This window comes from Aspergillus stella-maris, assembly GCF_047715825.1.
Source record: "Aspergillus stella-maris strain CBS 113639 unplaced genomic scaffold BDV14scaffold_39, whole genome shotgun sequence".
NCBI lineage: Eukaryota > Fungi > Ascomycota > Eurotiomycetes > Eurotiales > Aspergillaceae > Aspergillus > Aspergillus stella-maris.
The window spans coordinates 95,621-116,185 of record NW_027396833.1 but is presented as its reverse complement, the minus strand read 5'-3'; the positions used below and the strand labels follow the sequence as shown (position 1 = coordinate 116,185).

General features: G+C 51.2%; 9 protein-coding genes across 9 annotated transcripts; 3 read left to right on the top strand and 6 right to left on the bottom strand.

The window, feature by feature from the left end:
- Positions 1–35: 35 nt before the first annotated feature.
- Positions 36–866, bottom strand: BDV14DRAFT_176148 (YidH family protein). The gene has a single exon (XM_073769211.1). It carries the CDS (start codon positions 717–719, stop codon positions 150–152), a length of 570 nt encoding a protein of 189 aa, XP_073626624.1. The 5' UTR covers positions 720–866; the 3' UTR covers positions 36–149.
- Positions 867–1,338: 472 nt separating this feature from the next.
- On the top strand, positions 1,339–3,332 carry BDV14DRAFT_83569 (MFS transporter). Its single transcript, XM_073777640.1, has 4 exons — positions 1,339–1,543; positions 1,590–2,657; positions 2,748–2,921; positions 2,991–3,332. Exons 1-4 carry the CDS (start codon positions 1,453–1,455, stop codon positions 3,116–3,118), a joined length of 1,461 nt encoding a protein of 486 aa, XP_073626623.1. The 5' UTR covers positions 1,339–1,452; the 3' UTR covers positions 3,119–3,332.
- Positions 3,333–5,273, bottom strand: BDV14DRAFT_83570 (cytochrome P450). Its single transcript, XM_073777641.1, has one exon. The coding sequence runs from the start codon at positions 5,178–5,180 to the stop codon at positions 3,546–3,548; it is 1,635 nt and encodes a 544-aa protein (XP_073626622.1). The 5' UTR covers positions 5,181–5,273; the 3' UTR covers positions 3,333–3,545.
- A 695-nt stretch (positions 5,274–5,968) lies between these two features.
- BDV14DRAFT_176145 (uncharacterized protein) lies at positions 5,969–7,540 on the top strand. Its single transcript, XM_073769210.1, has 3 exons — positions 5,969–6,349; positions 6,405–6,904; positions 6,951–7,540. Exons 1-3 carry the CDS (start codon positions 6,188–6,190, stop codon positions 7,468–7,470), a joined length of 1,182 nt encoding a protein of 393 aa, XP_073626621.1. The 5' UTR covers positions 5,969–6,187; the 3' UTR covers positions 7,471–7,540.
- A 108-nt stretch (positions 7,541–7,648) lies between these two features.
- Positions 7,649–9,157, bottom strand: BDV14DRAFT_209755 (cytochrome P450; the record flags this gene model as incomplete). Its single annotated transcript, XM_073775730.1, has 2 exons — positions 7,649–8,539; positions 8,600–9,157. 2 exons carry the CDS (start codon positions 9,155–9,157, stop codon positions 7,649–7,651), a joined length of 1,449 nt encoding a protein of 482 aa, XP_073626620.1.
- A 2,055-nt stretch (positions 9,158–11,212) lies between these two features.
- BDV14DRAFT_190768 (CFEM domain-containing protein) lies at positions 11,213–13,131 on the top strand (the record flags this gene model as incomplete). Its single annotated transcript, XM_073771376.1, has 7 exons — positions 11,213–11,236; positions 11,287–11,422; positions 11,480–11,658; positions 11,712–11,748; positions 11,813–11,880; positions 11,952–12,402; positions 12,473–13,131. The coding sequence occupies 7 exons, from the start codon at positions 11,213–11,215 to the stop codon at positions 13,129–13,131; spliced, it is 1,554 nt and encodes a 517-aa protein (XP_073626619.1).
- A 245-nt stretch (positions 13,132–13,376) lies between these two features.
- Positions 13,377–14,400, bottom strand: BDV14DRAFT_201621 (uncharacterized protein; the record flags this gene model as incomplete). Its single annotated transcript, XM_073773805.1, has 4 exons — positions 13,377–13,530; positions 13,590–13,661; positions 13,734–14,060; positions 14,138–14,400. 4 exons carry the CDS (start codon positions 14,398–14,400, stop codon positions 13,377–13,379), a joined length of 816 nt encoding a protein of 271 aa, XP_073626618.1.
- A 1,049-nt stretch (positions 14,401–15,449) lies between these two features.
- On the bottom strand, positions 15,450–15,978 carry BDV14DRAFT_201620 (uncharacterized protein; the record flags this gene model as incomplete). Its single annotated transcript, XM_073773804.1, has 2 exons — positions 15,450–15,822; positions 15,896–15,978. The coding sequence occupies 2 exons, from the start codon at positions 15,976–15,978 to the stop codon at positions 15,450–15,452; spliced, it is 456 nt and encodes a 151-aa protein (XP_073626617.1).
- A 1,348-nt stretch (positions 15,979–17,326) lies between these two features.
- BDV14DRAFT_209754 (uncharacterized protein) lies at positions 17,327–20,436 on the bottom strand (the record flags this gene model as incomplete). The annotated part of the gene is made up of 6 exons (XM_073775729.1): positions 17,327–17,418; positions 17,458–19,025; positions 19,074–19,710; positions 19,761–19,895; positions 19,940–20,080; positions 20,127–20,436. The coding sequence occupies 6 exons, from the start codon at positions 20,434–20,436 to the stop codon at positions 17,327–17,329; spliced, it is 2,883 nt and encodes a 960-aa protein (XP_073626616.1).
- Between the last annotated feature and the right edge of the window lie 129 nt (positions 20,437–20,565).

Below are 20,565 nucleotides of genomic sequence, written 5' to 3'. Positions count from 1 at the left end.
GCAGAAGGGTGCTTGGTTGAGTTGAATAAGAGATGGTTTGTGTATCTATCTATATATCTATAATCTATCATCTATGTTGCTTCTATAAACATCGGCACCTCCATAACAAAACCTATAATACAACACTCCTCCGCCATCCAAAAACCAAATCACTGCTTCTCCCCCCGCACAATCTGCACAACCCTCTCCGCAACTCCCTGCTCTTTATCCTTACCCGTACCTCCCTTTGTGTTTCCAAGCTTCTTCCAATCATCCCTAGCCAAAACACCAACAACCCCCAACGTCCCAGCAGTCATAAACACCGGCCCCCAAAACGCCGGAACAAAGACACCCCTCCCCAAATTCCTCCTCACAGTCAAATATCGGGCTAGGCCATACCCGAAGGACCAGATACTGATGACTTGGCAGAAGCGACTTGCGAGGATGTCGGGGGTTGTTTTGATGGTTGGAGTTGGGGCTGACTTTGACTCCGATATAGACTCCGACTCCGACTCCGACTCCTGTTGGTTCCGCTGAAGTTGATTCTGCTGGACGTGGTGCGTATTATTAAAAAACTGCTCAATAAGGCCCAATCTCCCGACAGCTAATCCCATTGCGGCAAAAGCAAGCCCCATGCGCGTCCATGACAGAAATGTGCGCTCGTTGGCTTGGTGGTCGCGGAGTTGGGAGCCGTTGTTTGCGACGGGTTTGGGGAGGAGACGCCGGAATAATGAGGCCATTTTCCACGATGCGTTCGGGGTTCGGAGTGAGTGAAAATAGAGGTATATTTTAAGGGACTTGGCGCGGCTTGATATTATTGCATTGACTCATGAGCTGGGAGCCTGGGTTGGATGGGCTGATTTTAATATGGACTGAGTGAGTCTCGACTTTGAAGCAAGTGAGAAATTGGTCGGCGACTGGAATGTCCAAGATGTGATGCGCGGCCATGATGTCGTTGGTCTGTGCGTGAAGGTCCACTCTATGGGGCTCGGAACTCGGAGTTGGAGACAGACAAGGTCGGAGTTCAGCCAGCCTGAATCCTGAATATGCGAAACAAGCTGGAGGAAGCAGAGATCAGGAAACAGTACATGGTAGACCTAGATGATGTGCTCCTACATGCATCGCCTAGCAGTGACTCACTCCTTGATTCGCCGATCCGAAGGAAAAGCGTCCAGAATAAGCACGTCAGACGGCTAGTCGCGGGGTTCGCCATCTTTTCGATTATCATTGGGTTAACGGAATAAGAAAGTTGTTTTATTGTTCTTGATTTTGGAATCTTGGACGTGGGCACTATCCGACGGGCTGGGTAACCCTTGTAGCTGGACACTAGACCTGGCGAGCTGAATGATAGACCGCTGATCTGATGCAACGTTGGAGATCTTGGAGTCATAGCCTTTTCTTCTTACGCGATTTATAGTCTCTTCAACCCCCGCGATGGGCTGACTGACTGCCATATTTCTCGTATTCTTCACGATGACGGCCAAAAGCAACCTACCATGGGGCTACAAATGGCGATCGTCGCAGTCATTCATAATCACAACTGCGACGATTAGTTTATTCTCTGGTACATCCCCCAACTCTTTCAAATCTCTTAAACTAACGGGTGATAGAATGCTTCCTCTTCGGCTTCATCGTCCCCATCCTCCCATACATGCTCGAACAACGACTAAACGTCGACCCATCCCAAACCCAAACATACACAACGACCCTCTTAACAATTTACGGCCTCATCTCTCTCCTCTCTGCCCCATTCATAGCACACTACGCAGACAAAACACCGCACCGCAAACTCCCACTCCTGATATCCCTAACAGCCTGCAGCACAGGAACGATACTCGTCGCGACATCACGCGCAATATGGGTTCTTATGGCGGGACAGGTCTTGCAGAGTTTGGCTAGTGCTTCTGTATGGGTTGTGGCTATGGCGACGCTGGTTGATAATCTTGATAGCCGTAATAAAGGGAAGGTCTTGGGTGCGTCGATGAGTGTTGTTGGGACGGGGATTTTTGCGGGGCCGGCGCTTTCGGGGGTGTTATTGGAGTTGGTGGGGTATTGGGCTGCTTGGTCGGGGGCATTGGTTCTTCTGGCGGTGGATTTTGGGATGAGGGTTGTTATGATTGATAACCGTGCTTTCCAAGGATCGGAGCGGGAAGGCAGTGGCGGCGCAGATGGAGATGCCGATGAGGAGACGCGTCTTTTATCGGAACACAGCGATACAACCACTCCAACACCAGCGTCCGAAGAGGGTGAGGGATCAAGCACATCAGGCTTCTACAAAATCATGCTCTCGAACCCACGCATTCTCGCTTCGCTAGCAAATACCCTTGCTCTATCACTCATCCTTGCATCCTTCGACACAACACTCCCCCTGCACGTTCGTGCAATCTTCAACTGGGGAAGTTTACCAGTGGGCCTGATATTCTTCGGTCTGCAGGCACCGAGTATATGTCTCGGTCCTGTAATAGGCTGGTTACGCGATCGCGTGGGATTGCGTGTTCCAACAACGATAGCCTGGGCGGCTATGGCTCCGCTGCTTTGGGTTATGGCTGTGCCCGGTGAGAAGTTCGCTTGGGGACAACTTGACGGAGATGAAGGGAGGGGAGTGTATATAGGTACTATCGTGGCACTAGGCTTTGCGTTCTCGTTGACGAGGGGGGCGGGGACGTTTCAGATGATGAGTGCGTATACCATACCTACCCCTACCAAACTTCCTCACCCTCGCCTTCTACCCCCCATAACTGTTTAATATTGCTTACTGACGAGAGCAGCCGTGGTGCATGAACTCGAATCCACAAACCCGCAAATATTCGGCCCCTACGGCGGGAATTCACGGTTGTCAGGACTAACAGAAGTCCCCTTTAACCTAGGCATGATGCTGGGTCCGCTTATCTCGGGGAGTTTTTCGGAGCTGGTTGGGTATTATTGGAGTAGTGTTGTGCTTGGTGAGTTGCCATCCCCCAGAAAATGATCTCCAGAGAGAGGAAGTGGACTATGCTAATGATGTTGTTTAGCTTGTATATCGTTCCTCGTTGCGGTTTCGAGCTGGATGTATCTTACTGCTGCACCGGTGAAGGAAAAGGGTGTGGAGAGGGAAGACTTGGATGATCGGGAAGTGGGGGAGGCGAGAATGGGCGCTTGAGACATGTCGAGAACTAGCTCTCTGTTCTGTGATAAGCATGCTTGCCCGGATATCCTGGCTGGGGAATATCACTGCTGACGTCGGCGTCGGGAAGAGCCATGGAGCCACGCCTATGTTGCCCTGGCCCACTGTTCTATAATGGGTAATCAGTTCGTAGTAGGTACCTAGGTCCCTTCAGGGTCCGTTGGGCGCCGCGGGCGTAACCTGCGTACAGCTAAAGTCGAAAAATAGCTTCTTGACTCATAGGGAGCGGAGAATTGGACTTTCCTGCTTAAACGAGTTTATTACGGCAGTACATTCGACCCCGGGGGCCTCAAGATACACATTCCCCTATGGGTCATGCGAGGGCAGATGTATAGTCACAAAACATTATATTCCATGTGCCAGCATACATATATACCCGCTTTATAACATAACCCTTCAACAACTACTCAACATCCCTCCCACCACCCATAACCACATCAACCCCCTTCTCAGCACTCTCCCACGTCCTCTTCACAATATCAACAACCCAATCCCCTCTGGGCTTAAGTCTAAACCTCCTAGGCCTCGGCATAGTCATGAACCCCACAACCACCATTTCCCACGGGTCAACGGCCGCCTCCCCTTCCTCCCCCTCCCCATCGAGCAAAGGCTCAACATCAAAAGCCCAAAGCAAACAAGCAACCTGCATGAACGTTCCATCCGTAGCAACGCGTTTGCCTTGACATATCCTCCGTCCCTGACCGAAAACAGGCAATGGCAATTCACTGCGTAGCTTCTGAGAACCGCTCTCAGAATCAGTCTTAATCCACCGGTCCGGAATGAACGATTGTGTATCGCCCAAGGCAGGATCAAAGACTTTCTCGTCCCGACCTACAGCCCAAGCATTCGCGATAACGGTCCAGCCTTTCTTGATCTTTGTATCCGCGAAAGAATCGTCGCTGTCTGCGCGCCGGGGGATCGAGCCTGGTGAGATGGGGCGCCACCGGAAGAGTTCGTGCGTTACGGCGTCGATGTATGTTAGATTCGATCGGTCAGCGAAGGTAGGAAGGCGATCGCGGCCGACGACGTTGTCAAGGACTTCATGCGCCTTAGTGAGGAAAGAGCGGTCTTGTAGGGCTGCGATGAAGAGCCACAATAGTTGGCGCGGGGATGTTTCCATTCCGCCTTGGATCGAGGTTGCGAGTGTAAATGCGAGATCAAGGTCCGAGACGGGTTCGTTTTTGGGCGCGTATTTCTCTGCTGTTGCGATGGCTTGTTTTGTTGCGTTCCACCCTTCGCTGTCGCGGCCGTGATTGAAGAGGCGCATATATAGGTCTTCCTGCGTCGCGAAGAGTTTATCGGCTGCTTTTTGCCATGGCGAGATGCTCGCTGGCAAGTGGCGCAGGAAAGGCATCATGTCGGGGAGTTGAGGGTTTCCCGCTAGATGGGTGACTTTGCTCTGGATATCGATAATCTCGTGCAGCGTGTGATTCTCGAATGTCGGGATGCGCAGGCCGTAGTGTAGTCCCAGGATGACAGAGGACTGTGTTCGTTCCAGTAGCGGATAAATATCGTCTGTCGAGATGATCCTATTCTTACCCTTCTCAACGTTCGTAATCAAGTCGAATAGTAACTGCTTCCCCTCCAACTCCATCAAGGGCTGGTACTTCCCAGCTGCCGGGGCACCAAGACTAGGCGAGAGAATGCGATGATGCAGCTTCAAATGATCATCATAATCATGCATGAGCGTAAAACGCGACTTTCCCGGCTCCGCGCCGGTAATCATCTCCATGCTAACACTTGCAGGCCGATTACTGTACCACTGGCTACGCTTAGAAAACAGCTCGGTAACAGCTTCCTGAGTGTTGAGAACGACGATTGGAATGAGTCCGAAGAGTTTCGGAACAGCAATTGGGCCATTTTGGAGAGCCCATTTGTCCCAATTCAGCAGCGGTTTCTCGATAGGAGAGCTGTGCAAGTCGCCGATGAGGGGAAGTTTGAGGAGGGGTTTCTCTCCGGTATCCGTCTTTTTCGTGCCGAAGGTAAAGTAGACCAGCGTTATGGCGCCGATGGCCAGAAGGACAAGGAGGGAGGACATTGTCGCGGAGATTGGAACTCCTGTGACCTCTCCAATTTACTCACCAGAAGTGAAAGAGGAGAAAGACAGTTCTTGAACGTTGGAGAAAAGGGACGCCGAGGCGTTCATTCGCGCCATGCCACATGGTGCATGTTAGCGTCTGCTAAGAAAGGGAACGAGTCAGAAAGTTAAGTACCGAGTATCCAGTCAAGGGAAGCTCTTATTCAGCGTTCTGGGCTGGGCCTCGGGCGGTCGGGGAGTCTGCTGTTCCTGGCAGGTCCATAATTCTTTGGAGAATGAGAGTGCAACAACGGCCGGGGAAGGGTTCCCGTGCCCTAAACCCCCTAACGCTTTGGCCCGGCAGTCCGTCATCGCACTAGCTGCAACGGCGGCATCACCGTGGAACAAGCGAGAATATCATCCAATAGTCGTACTTATAAGGGTGGGCAATGCCATTCCCGGCCCGATAGTCCAGTTTTTAAACTTTGCGGCGCTGCGGCACTGCTTGAAAAGGTCCTTTTGACGTGTCTGACAGAACTCTGTTCTTTGCCGCAGAACTGAGGAATCATTTTCCAAATTGCCTGCAGAATCAAATTGCTACTTGGTATTTACTTTACTAGTCTGCAGCCACGCGACAGAGTTTGTACCGGTACACTGGGTAAATCGCATAGATCAGAGAGGATGTAAAACCTCACCTCTGCACTTCAAGTGTCATATTTAGAACGCAAAGACGGGAAAAGCGGGCCTCATCTCCCTGATGGGTCGATTCCTGCCCCATTCAGTCAATGTGCACACCATCTGACACCATTCATCGGTCGCCGATGCTGCAACCGAGCCTGGTCGGACTTACTAGACTAGTGTCTAGATGTGAGACGCTCAGACGGCTCAGCCCTGAGTCGTGACAGCCTGACAGATTTAATAACTTGAAATGCGGAGGTTCTATTTAAGTACCTAGTCTGCCAGGAACGCCTCCCGGGGGCGTTCGTTGAATTTTGTCTTGGTTGCCCCTGCTACCTTCAAAGCTGACCATGGCGACCTTTCCTGTCGAGACGCATGACCAGCGCGCGGTGCTGGGAACAGCGCTTGCCTTTGCCATTCTCGCCGTCACAGCTGTCTGTCTCCGGCTGCTGGCCCACCAGATTGCACACAAGAAGTGGACGGCCAGCGATTGGTTCATTATTGCTGCTTGTGTATGTCTCGATTCAATATACCTACAATGAATCCGTGGAGCTGACAATGGTGTAGGTTTTCAGCGTCGGTCTCCAATCCATCAGCATAACGGGCGTCCTACAAGCAGGCATCGGATACGGGCACGTCAACGAAATCGCAGCAACCTACGGCCTAGAACCGATTACCAAGCTGTCGAAGCTCATTATCCCGCTTCAATTCCTCTGGGTGTTGAGTCTCAGCTGCACCAAGATCTCCATCCTTTTCCTATACCTCCGCATCTTTCCCGTCCGATGGCTGGTTATATCTTCGTGGGCGACCATGGCTGTGATCGTTATGTGGGCTATTGCGACCATCTTAGCCGGATGCCTTATCTGTCGGCCTTTTGCTTATAATTGGGATACGACGATTCCAGGGGGGCACTGCGGAAACCAGGTTACGAGTTTCACGGCGACGGGCGTGATCAATCTTGTCACGGACGTTATTGTCTTGGTACTCCCGATGCCGAGCTTGTATAAGTTGCAGATGGCGACGTATAAGAAGGTCACCCTTATCACTGTGTTTGGATTGGGTATTGTGTATGCCTTCCCTGTCTCATTACAAGTACTATACTAACTCAGCTAGGACATGCGTAATCTCCATCCTTCGCATCTCCGTCCTCAGCACCATGGATTTCACAGATATAACATACACCATCCCGCGTGCAAATGTCTTTAGTGGAGTTGAGCCCTGTCTTGCCGTGGTGCTTGCTTCCGTACCTATGATGCGGCCCTTACTCGGTCGAACAAACTCGACACCCGACGCAACGGGCGCGACGCCGAAGTATGGATCCTCGGATCCCCGGTCAGGAGGCCATTCCAAGTCCAAGAGTCTGTCAAAGTCTGGACGAAAGGGGACATTAAGCAATGATGAGGGATTTGAGCCGCTGGATGATGATACAAGGCAGCTTTGGTTGAGGCCGTTGGGGCCAAAGCACTCTGCTGGTATCTCGGTGAGAAGAGATCCGGCCGATACGGAAGAAGCGGATAGTGATGGGTTGTCGGATGAGGTTGCGTATGGGCAAGGCGAGGGTGGAAGGAATAGGAGTGCCAATGGGAGAGGGATACGCGTAAGACAGGAATGGGCTGTTCGGGAGTCGCGATGATAGATATGTAAAAGTTAGAATAATCTTCTATGTTTTACACAAGGTGTACTGTTCCGATGTTAACCCAGCGCAGCTGTAATACTCCTTATACAGCCCGAGCATCCCTAATCCACCCGCTGTACCCGGAAACTGACTCTCCACAACCATCTCGGTACAAGGCCCTACCTTCTGCCACCGATCACAATGTAACCTCACACCGATGTCCCACCGGCGCAATCAAGAAGTAATTCTCAGGCCTCATTCTCTCCTCCGTCACATTCCTCGCAAGTCTCGCCCCCGCACACTCCCTAAAGAACTCCGCCGCCGCAAGTCTCAACTCCATTTCCGCAAGGTGAATCCCCAGACAAACCCTTGCACCTGCGCCAAACGGCGAGAACGCCAAGTTTGCTAACCCCGATGCTCCTAGATTAGTGTCGTCGGTCTTCATCCATCGACTAACGTCGAATTCCTCGGTGTTGGGGAAGGCGTTCTCGTCCCGGTGGATCGTCCAGCTTTGTGTGCTGACTGTCATGCCTTCGGGGATAAAGTACTCACCCAGCGTTGCGCCGCCCTCTAGGACGGCTCGAGGAAGAGAACCAGGTGCAGCGCCGTAAAGACGGAGAGTCTCCTTGATAACGGCCTTGAGCAGCGGTAGAGTCTCCAATTTCGCATCATCGTAATCACCATCAAGGGCAGAGACTTCACTCTCCAGGTCTCGCTGGAGAGACGGTCGACTTAGCACAGCCCAGATGAGATATGTCAAAGTTACAGCTGTTGTATCTGAGCCTGCAACAATGAGGTTCCCTGCTTCAGTCGCGACGTCGAGGTCTGTTAAGCTTTCGTCACCGGTCTCTCGGCTCTTCTCGGAGGCGTATATCATCCCCGAGAAAATGTTGCGACTTGAGTCACTACTCGTTTTTGCATTCGTTACTGCGCGACGACCGTAGGTGGTTAGGTACTCGTTTGCTCGGAACATTGTTCGCAGAGCTGGGATTGGGATATGCCGGCCTATGAATCCGATAAATGGTAGTTCGGCGTTTATCCCGGAGCCTTTCATTGTTGATTCTAGGACGTTGATGTATTCGTTTTTCTAAAAAGGTTAGCTCCGCATCCCTCCTTGTGTAGTTGGGTTTGAATGAAGCGGGCATACAACACCCAACTCGACCATCCCAAAGTCCTCTCCGAACATTAGATGGCCAGCAACATCAGTTGCAAGGAATGTCCACCATTTGAGCACATCGCACCTCCCCTCATCACTTTCTCTCTGAGTCATCTCCCCCTTCATCCTCCTCACAACCCTCCTCACTTTCTCTCTAACAACACCTTCCCACTCACTCCTGAGGGAACTCTTCGAAAAAGCCCGCGCAAATAACTTCCTTCTCATCGCATGCTCTTTGACATCCCGCATGTTAAAAACCCCCACCGTATCGCCCATAACGAAATCCTCGTACCATTTTGATTTTGGGAAGGGGGATCCAACGCGGTGGATTTCTTTGAATTCGGGGAGTGAACTTATTGATATTTCAGATGGTGAAATTCGGATTATGGGGCCGTAGGTTCTATGTATTTTATCGATGAAATATATTCTCTGACCGCGGAGGATGGAGAGTTTGAGGGGGAGGCGGGTGAAGTTTGTATAGAATGGGCCGGGGATGCGGCGGAGGGAGGACGTTAAGGCTGCGTAGATTGTCTGCCGAGAGTAAAGCATTAGATCATGCGTTATTCCAGTGGTTTTGCATTTAGTTCTTTCACGACTCTGCCCCTTCCCAGCTTATAAGACAGAGATGGTGGGAGTATTCGGTAGTTACCCTTGCAACCCAGAGCACGACGGCTACGGAGATGTATATCCAGAGTTGAACCATGTTTTTTGACGCCCGGGGACGAAAAGTTTAAGGTCTTGTCTTCATGATGTTGCTGCATCTTTATACTTTACTGCTGCATATCTTGCCTTGTTTGTATGCAGACTTGTCCCCACCAGTGACCCGACGAGTCCACATTCCCGCGCCACGAAATACCGGCGATCCCCCGCGATCGACTGCCGGGATTTTGAAGCAGGTAGGTAGAGTAAACACATTATAGTTGCTACCAGGCTATGTTTCTATTGTTTGTCCCTTTAGTTGGCGTGGCCCTGGTTCTTTTGAGTCGAATTGTCGTGGGCGGGCATGTGGTGCTGTCACAGACAGCCTAGGTCGGAAATATCTATAGCCGTTGCAGTGTTGTTGAAGCCGCAGCTAACGAGTCCTACGAGACCTCTATTATTGATGAAATTCTGCGCATATGACAGGAGAATCATATTCACATTCAAGTAATACCATAACACTGCGAAAATAAATATTCTCGGCGAAGCAGCTTAACCCCCGGCCGATCCCCGGGTTCGTAGGCCTCGAAATCTCAGAATGTGGGGGGTAGAAAAGCCCCCTTTCATGCTCAGATCATGTCCATACCCATCTGCCCTTCCCACAATAACATGGATTACGTAGATACTAAATATACCCCCAACCCCCATCCAAACCCCGCACGCACGTGGCTAATGTCAGTATAGGGTATCAACCAACGGCTACCAGATCTCACCGGTTGACGGCGCTCGGTACTTGAGTCATATAACCGGTGGCTAGATTGACCGGCGGGGCTTTACAGGGCAGGAAGACTCTTTGGATGTATTACGCGTAACCCTGCATTTCATGTCGCGTTCCTGGCCTGGGGTCAGTGCGTACAGGGAGAGGATGCTTGATGGTGGGGTGCGCTGTCATTCCTCGCGGAGGTGCCACGAGGGTATTGATGCCGATGTTCCAGGGCAAAATTCCCCTGCGATCGCATCGTATTGGGTGTCATGAATACATTGACCTGCATCAAGCACTCCAATGCAGCGTCGTGTTTCAACGAGAGGGGCATGGCCTAACAACGGGTTTCAGCCTCTGCGGCGGATAGACGGCGCAACGCTCAGCTTCAGTAACCTCATGGATTGAACCTGGGTCGTACATATCGCCTCGCCCAGAAAGCCAACGGGTCATTGGATTGAAAGAGGGTCGACTCGGACATTGGCGAACGAATCCACCAGGAACCAGGGCCCTGTCAGACAAGCCTTGGACGTGTAGCAAGGTCAAGCCACAGCTGTGCGTGAGCCAAGCTAGCAAAACTGCCCTGCATACTGGGAGGAGAAGGGGCAGCTAGATAGATTGAAATCCGGTGGGAACAGAAATGATGGTCAAATACCAGCAGGAAACGCTAGGTGACTGCGCCCGTCTGAAAATCTAGATTCGCACAGTAATATTCGCTACGCATGAAGCTTTCAACAGCGTATAGCCAGTAACGACAGTGGCCAGCAATCCAAGAAGAAGCCACATAACGCACAGACCCTAGCCCTAGCAGGATGCATCCTCTCGGCCCGATAACCGCAATTGTCCTATCATAGCTCATGCGCAATATCCCCTGTTGACTTCTTGTCAGTAGATCCGAGTCATTTGCGGGGATGGGTTTATGACATGCAGCGGGCTGTCGACCGTTTGGAAACATAGCCATTATCTCTACCCTACACACAACACTATTGATTTGCGAAGGTCTAGTCTAGTCCGGGGTAAGAGTACCGAGATGCATGGCCTCGGACCACTGCGTAGGGAGGAACCGGTTCCCACCGACTCCCCACTTCCCCAGAATTTTGAGCCCAGAGGGGCGTCTGGTATATCTGGGGGATGCGCCCGATTTTCATCTATTCTTTTTTTTCTTACCCCGTACTTTTGCCCACATGTAGATCTTGTGTCCTGCAATGGACAGTCTTCCGGAGTGTGCTGTATGTTTCACTCCCAGCTCTCTACCATCGACCAGCGGCTAACAGCACAGTTAACATGCCTCATCGGCGCAATCCGCAACTCAACATGCGCCCTTACAGACTTCGCCTGTATTTGCGAAAACGCCCAACTAAATGCAGCACTTGAGCCGTGCATTGCGGGTACCTGCACAATCAAGGAATCGTTAAGTGCGCATCCAACCTTCTTCTAGACCACCAGAGAGCAACACAACTAACGACTAGCAGCTGCCCAGAACTACTCTTACACAACATGCCAATATCCCGCCAGCGATGATACCTTGACATTTCCGGTGGTGAATATTGTCGGCATCATTGTTGCTATTCTATCTGTTGCCCTGCGATTGTTCAATCGGGTTATGGTGGGACAGGTGGGATTGGATGATTATACCATCATTGCTGCTCTGGTACAACTACTCCATCGAGCTATCCCTGCTCTATCAAGACTAACAAGCTATAGTTTGTTGCAGTCGCCATCTCGGGCGTTGGGTTCCCTCGTACGTCTAACCAAATCCCGTTCCCTGGATACTCTGCAGACGCGCCTAACACTTCCAACCTTAGTGAAAACACACGGTCTCGGCCAAAACATCTGGTCCATACCCTTCCCAGACATAGACGAGTGCATGAAGGTGCGCCAGCAATGATACATACCAACTCACCCCGAATACACTCATACTAACCAACCATTTCAAATCCATAGCTCTTCTTCATAGAAGAAATCCTCTACACAATCTCCACAGCCCTCGTTAAATGCTCCATGCTCCTCCTATACCTCCGGCTCTTCCCAAATCGGCTCCTCCGACTGACCACATTCACCTCGCTCTCAATAACAAGCGCCTGGGCAATTGGCTCCTTCTTCGCACAGCTCTTCTCATGCAAACCGATCTCCTACTACTGGAAACAATGGGACAACGAGCACTCGGGCCACTGCGTTGATCATAACGACCTCCTACTATCGCACTCGATAATCAATATCGTGCTTGATGTGCTTGTTATTATCCTTCCTATGCCGGTGCTCGTGAAATTGCATATGAGTTTGGAAAAGAGGGTGGGGATGGTGTTGATGTTTGGTGTTGGGTTGGTTGTTACGGTTATTTCTATTCTCAGGTTGGTTGAGACGGTGGGCTTTAATTCGACGATGAATCCGACGAGTATGGCCCTCTATCCTTACCCTCGCCCTCAACCCCATGAGGACGTATGCTGATATGTGCATTTGGGCAGAGGACTTCGTCCCCGTCGGCGTCTGGAGCCTACTAGAAATCGATATCGGCATAATGTGCTCTTGTATGCCTGGCATCCGAGCCCTATGTAAACGGCTCTATGCCATCCTCTTCAATAAACCAACAGGGTACACGGGGTCAGGGTCATCACGCAGCAAACCAAGTCACAGCGGTGGAAATGGCTCCAAGGAGTCTGGCGGGGGTTCCAACTCGCGCAATGCAATGTCGCCGAGGCATTACAGTTCCAAGTCGAAGAGTAGTGCTGGGTCAGGCGGGAGTTCAGGACAGTTCATCAGATTGACGGAAGTTGAAACGGCTGATTCTACCTCTGACGACCGGTGGCCGTTACGCGGTGGATCACCGTTCCCTGATCCCTCTACATACCCCGTTCTAATACCTCATCCGCCGCCGGCTGTACCCAGGAAAGATTCATTCGGGTCTATCAGTGGGAGTACGACGCGGACTCTACCGCTCCAGGGACAGAGTCATAACTGGCACAGTCAGTACCCCGATAGTCCTAGTCCGACGAGACTGAAGCCGCCGCCGTTGACACCTCCTAGTCGCGAACACCAGTCCGTTTTTGGGAGGCCGGGGACGCCAACAGGGAGGTCCGGAGGGTCGGGGTATTTTACGTGGTTGAGGGATGGGGATTCTTCGTAGGCTCTTATTGGGAGTTGGGTTGGTTTGTAACTTTATGAGATATGAAAGTCATTAAGTTGAACATGTGCTTTCAAAGCTCAATGTGAAGGTTCTTGAGGTAGACGTTTTATTATCGTAGCGGAGCATGATTAGGGTGCCTAGGTACATCATGTTCTCCCCTTTCGATGGGACATGGCCAAGAGTCCCCCAGAAACACAACCACGCCCCTCATTCATCTCGATCATACACCCCCAGTGGTTAAACCGTTATAAAATCCATCCCGAGGTTTCCGGATTCGAAAAGATTTGCGTATGATTCGCCCCCGGAGGCAAAGCAGCCAATTCCCAGAGACTCCATTTCCAATTCGCCCACTGGTCTTTAGGGGGTCCAGACGATGAGTCCCTGAGCCCGACGAATGAGCTATATATGGCTGTTAGTAGTTTTGCCTGTCATTAAAATACGGACATCCAGCAACTGACACTTTGGAAGATTCTGCGTCCCAGAATATATGGCAATGATGGGGAGAAATAAGGGCGTATTCGACGCAGTCCCTGTATGTATTGTTAGTTCTGCATGGCAGCCCGCACATATGCTGATTAGATCGTAGAGCTGGGGTGACATACAACCAAGCTATTCGAAAAGCTTTGCGAATACGATCTCTCTCGTCGCGCGGCAGTGACCAGAACAAAGCGCGGTTCAATTCCACGCCATCTACATGGTCGATAAGAACATAGAATATATTTCTGCCGGGGACCGGCTCATTGGGGCCCTGAGTTGCTGCTTGAAGGTTTTGTATATGCGGCGTCCAACGGACGCCATTTATTTGCAAGATACGGAGAAGCTCCAGCTCGCGATGGCCAACTTTGCTCATGCGAATATTCGGTTGCAATGATTCATCTTGTTGGTTGCATTCGGCATGATACGGACATTCAGCGTCAAAGTAGGGAACGCTAAGCAGGTGTTGACGTTGTCAGCCTAGTCTGCGATTTTGGGATATATGGAGGTTGAATCGGTTGAGCGGACTTACTCCATCAGAATGGTCATCACAGCGACCTCGCGATCATCAGCGACATTGCGACATTTGAATTTGCCAACGGCTCCTTTTGATAGACCCTGCCCGATTCCAGGATCGTGGTCGACGAGGACATACTCTTGGTCATTTCTCTCGGAACATTTCCGTTCAAGGCGCCATGATTTGGGAGGTTTTGATGTTGTAATTCTGATAATCCTTCCGATCCAGTCGACGAAGCACGGTTTCCTTCGCACTTTTAGCGGGAAGCTGGACGACATTTTAGCGGTAGAGGAATGAATTTTGATTGTATTCGGGGACAATAATGACCACGGTCGAAGGGACGAGATTTTAATACCATCACGGAAGTTGTTTCCGTTTGTTCGTGTGTGCCTCCCGAGTAGATGTCAGATTGTGCTAACAAATAGGCGAGGCGGCGACCATTTCCGGGCCATAAATCCACAGCGAGTTGGGTTGGGAATGTATAATTTCCCGAATAATGGCACCTGGCCATCCGGAAGAGAGTCAAAGTCTAAAGAAGCCTGGAGGCCTAGGTGCAAACTAAAATAGAAAGGGGTGCAAACGACCTACAACGTAGCGGGGGATGAGAAAAAAAAGGTCATCCGTTGCGGTAGTTCTATCCCATTGCAGGGTCCATGGCAGGGAGATGCGATGGACCAAAAGCAGGCAGTAACAGCCCGCTGTCACACTATCAATCGTCAAAGAGCCTAATCGATTGTCTGTGATCGTAGGAGAGCCATCTTGGCCATGGACGCAGCCTTACTCCTCCCCTTGATCGGAAAAAGGATTGGGACCCAGCCGGCCCCAGCAATGCCGTATTTCGTCAAACGGCTCCCCTATAGACAGACGATAAGTCTTATGCTTTACGATCTCAGCCTTTCGCGCGATCTGAATTAAACTAGCTCCAACGGTCAACTGTTAGCGTGTCAAGCCAATCCACCAATACATAGCAACTGCGGGATAACCAGGCTGAATGGATATCAACTTTACAAACGCCATTCGCTCATATCAGGCTTTGGATGCCTTAGTTGCCACGAGTCACAGCTCTTTTAATTTGAGACAAGGCCCCAGGATATCCATTTTCCTTCTCGCCACTGTTCGTTGGACTTTGCCTTGTACGAGTCTCGGAAGCCTACGATAGTCCTGGGTATCACCAGAAAGCTGCAATTGGCACTGAAAGGGTATACGCAGTTCATAAAGAACAAAAAGGTGGAACACACACCTTGTCCCTCTCCGCATCCCAGAAGATATGGCCCAAAGAGGAACTATACTCGCGTTTTCGACGCAATCCCTGCGATGGTTGGAAGTATTAAGTGACTCCATTCTGAAAAATGGAGAGAAAAGAAGATAAACTCCGAATGGGAAAATACAACCAAGACACTTTGAACGCCTCACAGATACGCGCACGCTCCATCTTACTGCGAGCCCAGAACTTCTCCTCATCCAACTCTTCACCAGGCGCATGTTCCAACAGGATGTAGTAGAGAAATCCACCTGGTGCAAGACCATTATCACCCTGGGTTGCTTGCACTAGGTGTCTGATATGCGGCGCCAAAGTAACGTTCGCCTCAGTGATGGTCTGCAAAGGCTCGAGCTCGTCGAGTCCACGACCGCTGAGATTAGTGTCCGCTTGTCGAGCGTGTTCAGCATGCATAGCAAGTTCAGACACCTCGTATGGAACTCTTCGTTGAAAGCTGTCAGCTGTGCTGCGACTACAGTGCGAATAGAGTCCAAAGAGGGAGGACGAAAACATACTGCATGAGAATTCTCATAACTGTGGCATCTCTCGGGTCCTCGACATTTCGACAGATAAACGTCCCATATGCGCCCCTTGACATTCCCTGGAACAGACCGGGGGTATTTTAGTCGAGCATTTACTTTTGGTCATGCTTTGAGGCGCAGAGATCTTCCAGATGCCAGGCTTTTGGGGGGTCGCAGGTCGGAAGGGAGATGGTTCGGCCTACCCAGCCCTCGAAGAAGTTCTTGTCTTGCTCGTGGGGTTGTTGGAATGTGCTTTTCAGAAGGTAAGAGGACTGAACAGCGATCGGATGAAAGTTGAACGGTGCAGTTGTCAAGTCTGGTTCCTCAAGCAAAGTATATTACTACTACTACGTCAAGAACGTCTGAACCAGTGACACAGTATAGTATGCCACTTTTAGAGTCACCCACGGCTTTGGATGTTGCGGAAAGAATTAAGTGCCCTGTGTGGCACCGCATTCCTCATCAGCCCATTCCCTGGCACCTATGGACACTCAACAGATGCCACCTGAATCGGCCAAGGTCACAATTTCTGGATATCGCAAGTTCCTAGATGTCGTATGTTCCGGATTGGTCCACTCCTTCACCATCGCAGCCTTTCGCGCTCCCAAACCAACACTAGCCCCAACAGCACTCTTCAGCTGCCCCCTCTAGCGCGCCGAGCCAATTTACACCAACGGCGCGAAAGGCTGAGATGACGGCCAGCCAACATGTCTATAGCAGAAGGGTATATATACCCCCGCTTGCCCCTCCCCATCTTGCTTTTCCTCTGCATTTGGTTTTCAGATTCCACATATAATCATAGAGACACATCAGCACCATGCCCATCTACTTCCAAGAAGACGTCACCTTCCGTGATCCCAGCACAGCCGAGTCTATCGTGCGGAGTGCGTTTGCTGGGACGAGTATCGAGAGTATATACGATGGGTATGACGATACTAAAGTATGCGAACCAACTACACCCATCCCTTTCTCCCTCGCCCCTCCTATACTTCATATATATATATACTGAACAATGAAATGAGCAGGAAGTCTGGATCTGGAACGACTGGCACACATCGCACGACCCAAACCAGCATCTCACCGTCAAAGTATTCGAAGATAACCAGGGCGCTTGGATGACGACGTTCTACCATGTCTATCGCAATGCGAGTTATCGGTTTATGGGCGAGGAGAGCCCGAGTTCGTATGCGGAGAGGCTTGGTATGTTTCTATTGTTCTTCTTCATCATTGGAGGGTGGATGGGACGGTTTGAAGTGAGCTAATCGGTTTGTATAGAGAGGTGGAATACGTCGAATTGGGGGTGGAGTTGAATTCCCTGGGTAGCTTAAATAGGGCTGCGCTGAACAGGGTTTGGGTGGGAATGGATCGTTGGATCGTGGGAATTATGCTATGTATGCGAAGATGATGTTTATGATATTTTTTTTTTTAACCACCTCCTCCGCTTCCACCGCCACCACCACTTCCCCCTCCGCCGCTCCCTCCACCCCCTCCCGACCCTCCTCCATAGCCGCCTCCTCCTCCAGAACCCCCTCCATACCCTCCTCCACCCCCCTCACCACCATACCCGGCCCCGCCAAATCCAGTATACCCCCCACCAACACCCCCAGAATAAAACGAATAGGAAGTGGTCGCAAGAGCAGCGGCCTCCGTAGAACTCCCACATCCAGAACCACAGTTAGTTGCCCCCAAACCTGCATCACCATCTCCGGCCACCTTGTCAACATCATGGAACTGTCCATCTGTACACTGGTACCCGTCGCCATTGGTCGTAGCATTCGCGTCCGTGACGGCGTAGTAGTACGGGTAGTAATTCATGTTCACAGAGGAGTAGACGTATCGGTCTTCCTGCCTTGACCCTTGAAATCCAACCCAGCCAAGACCATACGCAGGCGGATTCGGATACTGTTTGTATCGCGGTTTACCGGCGATATCCCAGGGGATATCAGGGAGGTTTATGCGGGAGTTGCGGAGATTCATGTATGCAGCGGTTTGCGTTGTGTGATCTTCGGATGCCCATTCGGCGAGAAAGTGGTCTGACTTCGAGCCGATGTCGTAGTAGTGGCTGCTTGGTTGAGCCCGGTGAATACTTCCTAGTTTGGTGCGGGCTAGTGAGGGCTGTGCCTCTAGTAGAGGATGGTTTGGATGGTGTAGCCAGGAGGTGGATTTGATGAAGCGAGGAGATGTGGCCATGGCTGTTGCGACGCGGGTGAGGGCTGCTGAAGCCGCGAGGATTGTTTGTCGGCTGCGCACCCATTCGGTGCCGGAAATGTCCCCTTCAGGGCCAAACGGAGGATAGAGGCATTTCTCCCGCTGGAGGTGAAGTGTTATCATGGACCAGGCGTCAAATGGTGAGGCCCACACATGCTTCGTGATATTGCATTCGTTGCAGTGGGTTGGGCAACGACGCCAGGCCTCAGAGCAGTCCCATGGAAAGATGTCCTGGAACTTGGATAGTGGTGTTTTCACAAAAGCACCCCAATCATGCCAATATTCTTGCAACGAGTCGATCATGTCTGCATCGTTAAAGCGGCCAAAGTAATCCCGGTGTAGGTACTCCTCGGTGAAACTGTACGGGACATCATACTTGCTCAAGATTCGTTTGTCGGGATATTTTGTGGCTGAACGGCAAACGAAGCTCATCAGGTAAAGAGGATCCGGTGAGTCAGACGTTGTTGGACCCTTAACTAATGGTGCAAATAGTGTTGGGTCGAGGAGCGATGTACAGAAGCTGACACTGTTGCCGTCACCTGGACGGCCGGAGGAGAGCCTGATTGCGATGCTGTCAATGTAGACATTGACTCTCTTGCCGATTAACTCCTGAAGCCTTTGGAAAACATCATCGACCGCATCATTGTTGCCATCACTGTCAGAGACCAGGGTGTCCAAGAGCTCCTGCTCAAGGTTGCCTTCAGCGGAATCATAGAGGACCCCAGAGAATGGCGCACCAACAATCTGTTTCATCGCCATCTTATAATGCCTTCGCTTTCCAGCCGATGGCACTCCCTTGAATATTTGACCGGTTGTATGTGAGTCAATGCGGATGACGGTATTCCTTTCGGTATCGGAGGAGCACTCGTGATAAACTGGCAGATCTATAAGGGAAACATGGACGGGGCAGGGTCCGCTTCGCGCCGTTAGCATCGTCAGAGGCACATTCTAAACTCGGACATACCTCACTTTCTCCCGTTCGATAACAAGCGGTCCCACACGCAGAGAGCCGCGGATGTACTTGAACGGGTCATCCTCAACACATTGGCGGTAGAACAGAGGAACATCCTGGTCGCTCTTTGCCCTCCCAGCAGAGGTATGTTCATACGACATGGACCTTGCCTCAGGCGCCGTGAACGAGACTTCCTCCTGCAGCGTGGACTTTCTTCGCACCTTACTGATCATGCGATTCAGACCCGACGGCTTCTCCTTTGGCACCGCTACCCCGGCTATGTTCAATAGACCTTCATATTTGGCCGTAGCAAGCGCATCGGCGATCTCTAACACCGGGCAAGATTTCTCATACGCGAAGAGATGATCACTCCCGTGGACATTCTTGTAAGAGTTCATGCTGAGAGAAGCGCACTTGCAAACACCTTGTCTCCTGGCCAGCTCGATCGCTTCCTCGAGAACGGCATGCTTGTACTGTTTTGCGTATGACCGGTCCCCGTAATGGTTTGCCCAGTAGCATGGCTCGCAGACAGTGGACAATGCTGCCGTCCCCTTGTTCCTCGTGAACATACTTCCAGTTATGATGTCGCGACATTCAGCGCATTTCAAAACCCGAAACTGGATCGGCTTCTTCATACCGTGCGGCGTTACTACGAGAATGATGAGTTAACCTTCCTCCATAATAGCAATGTCCCCTTACATTGTGGTATACCCGGGCATCTCTTTGGCTTGGGATCATCCAGGCGCTCCTCAATCATCAAGTCAATATCGAGGAATCCTGCCGTCTGCAACAGGAGCTTGGCAATCTCCTTGATTCCCGATTGCTTCGGGACACCTGCCATTGTCAGCTACGCCTCGTAGAATCAGCAATGTTTTTACCAGCCAGATTCTTCCGAACTTCTGCCTTCACCCTAGCGCTGCTCTTCTCGGCCACGACATCGGCCGTTAGATCACGAATGGCCTGTCCATGATCTACAAGCTTCACCGTCGCCACACCCCGGTAGTCCGATCTTTCTTGTCCTGAACCCATCAGCAAAGTTACTCGTCACATCGATGACGAACATACGATATCGAAGGGCGAATTCCCGTGCCTGCTGATTCACCTGCTCGACAAATGTATCGAACCCATGCTCATGATCGTTTTCGCTACCGCCTAAGGACGAATCGATGTTGGTGTAGGCTAATCTCTTCCACGTTCGCAGAGCGCGGATAATATTCTCGAGCTCATTGCGCGCGCCTTCCCAGTATAGATTCTCGAGCTCCTCCCTTAAATGGGTCGTCGCAGGTCCGAGTGGTGTCCATGATGGGGTGGGATTCGTACCCTGAGCGGGGCTAGAAGAAGACTTAGATCGCCAATGGAATGGCTTTTTTGACATCACGACAGTGATGAGTATGGTGCATTCTCAAGACATAGGGAAGCGACCCGGAGGCTTCTATATTAAACCTCGGCACGCTTCAAGAATTTGCGGCTGAGAAACATTCCCTGCAGGGCAAAAGAACACGAG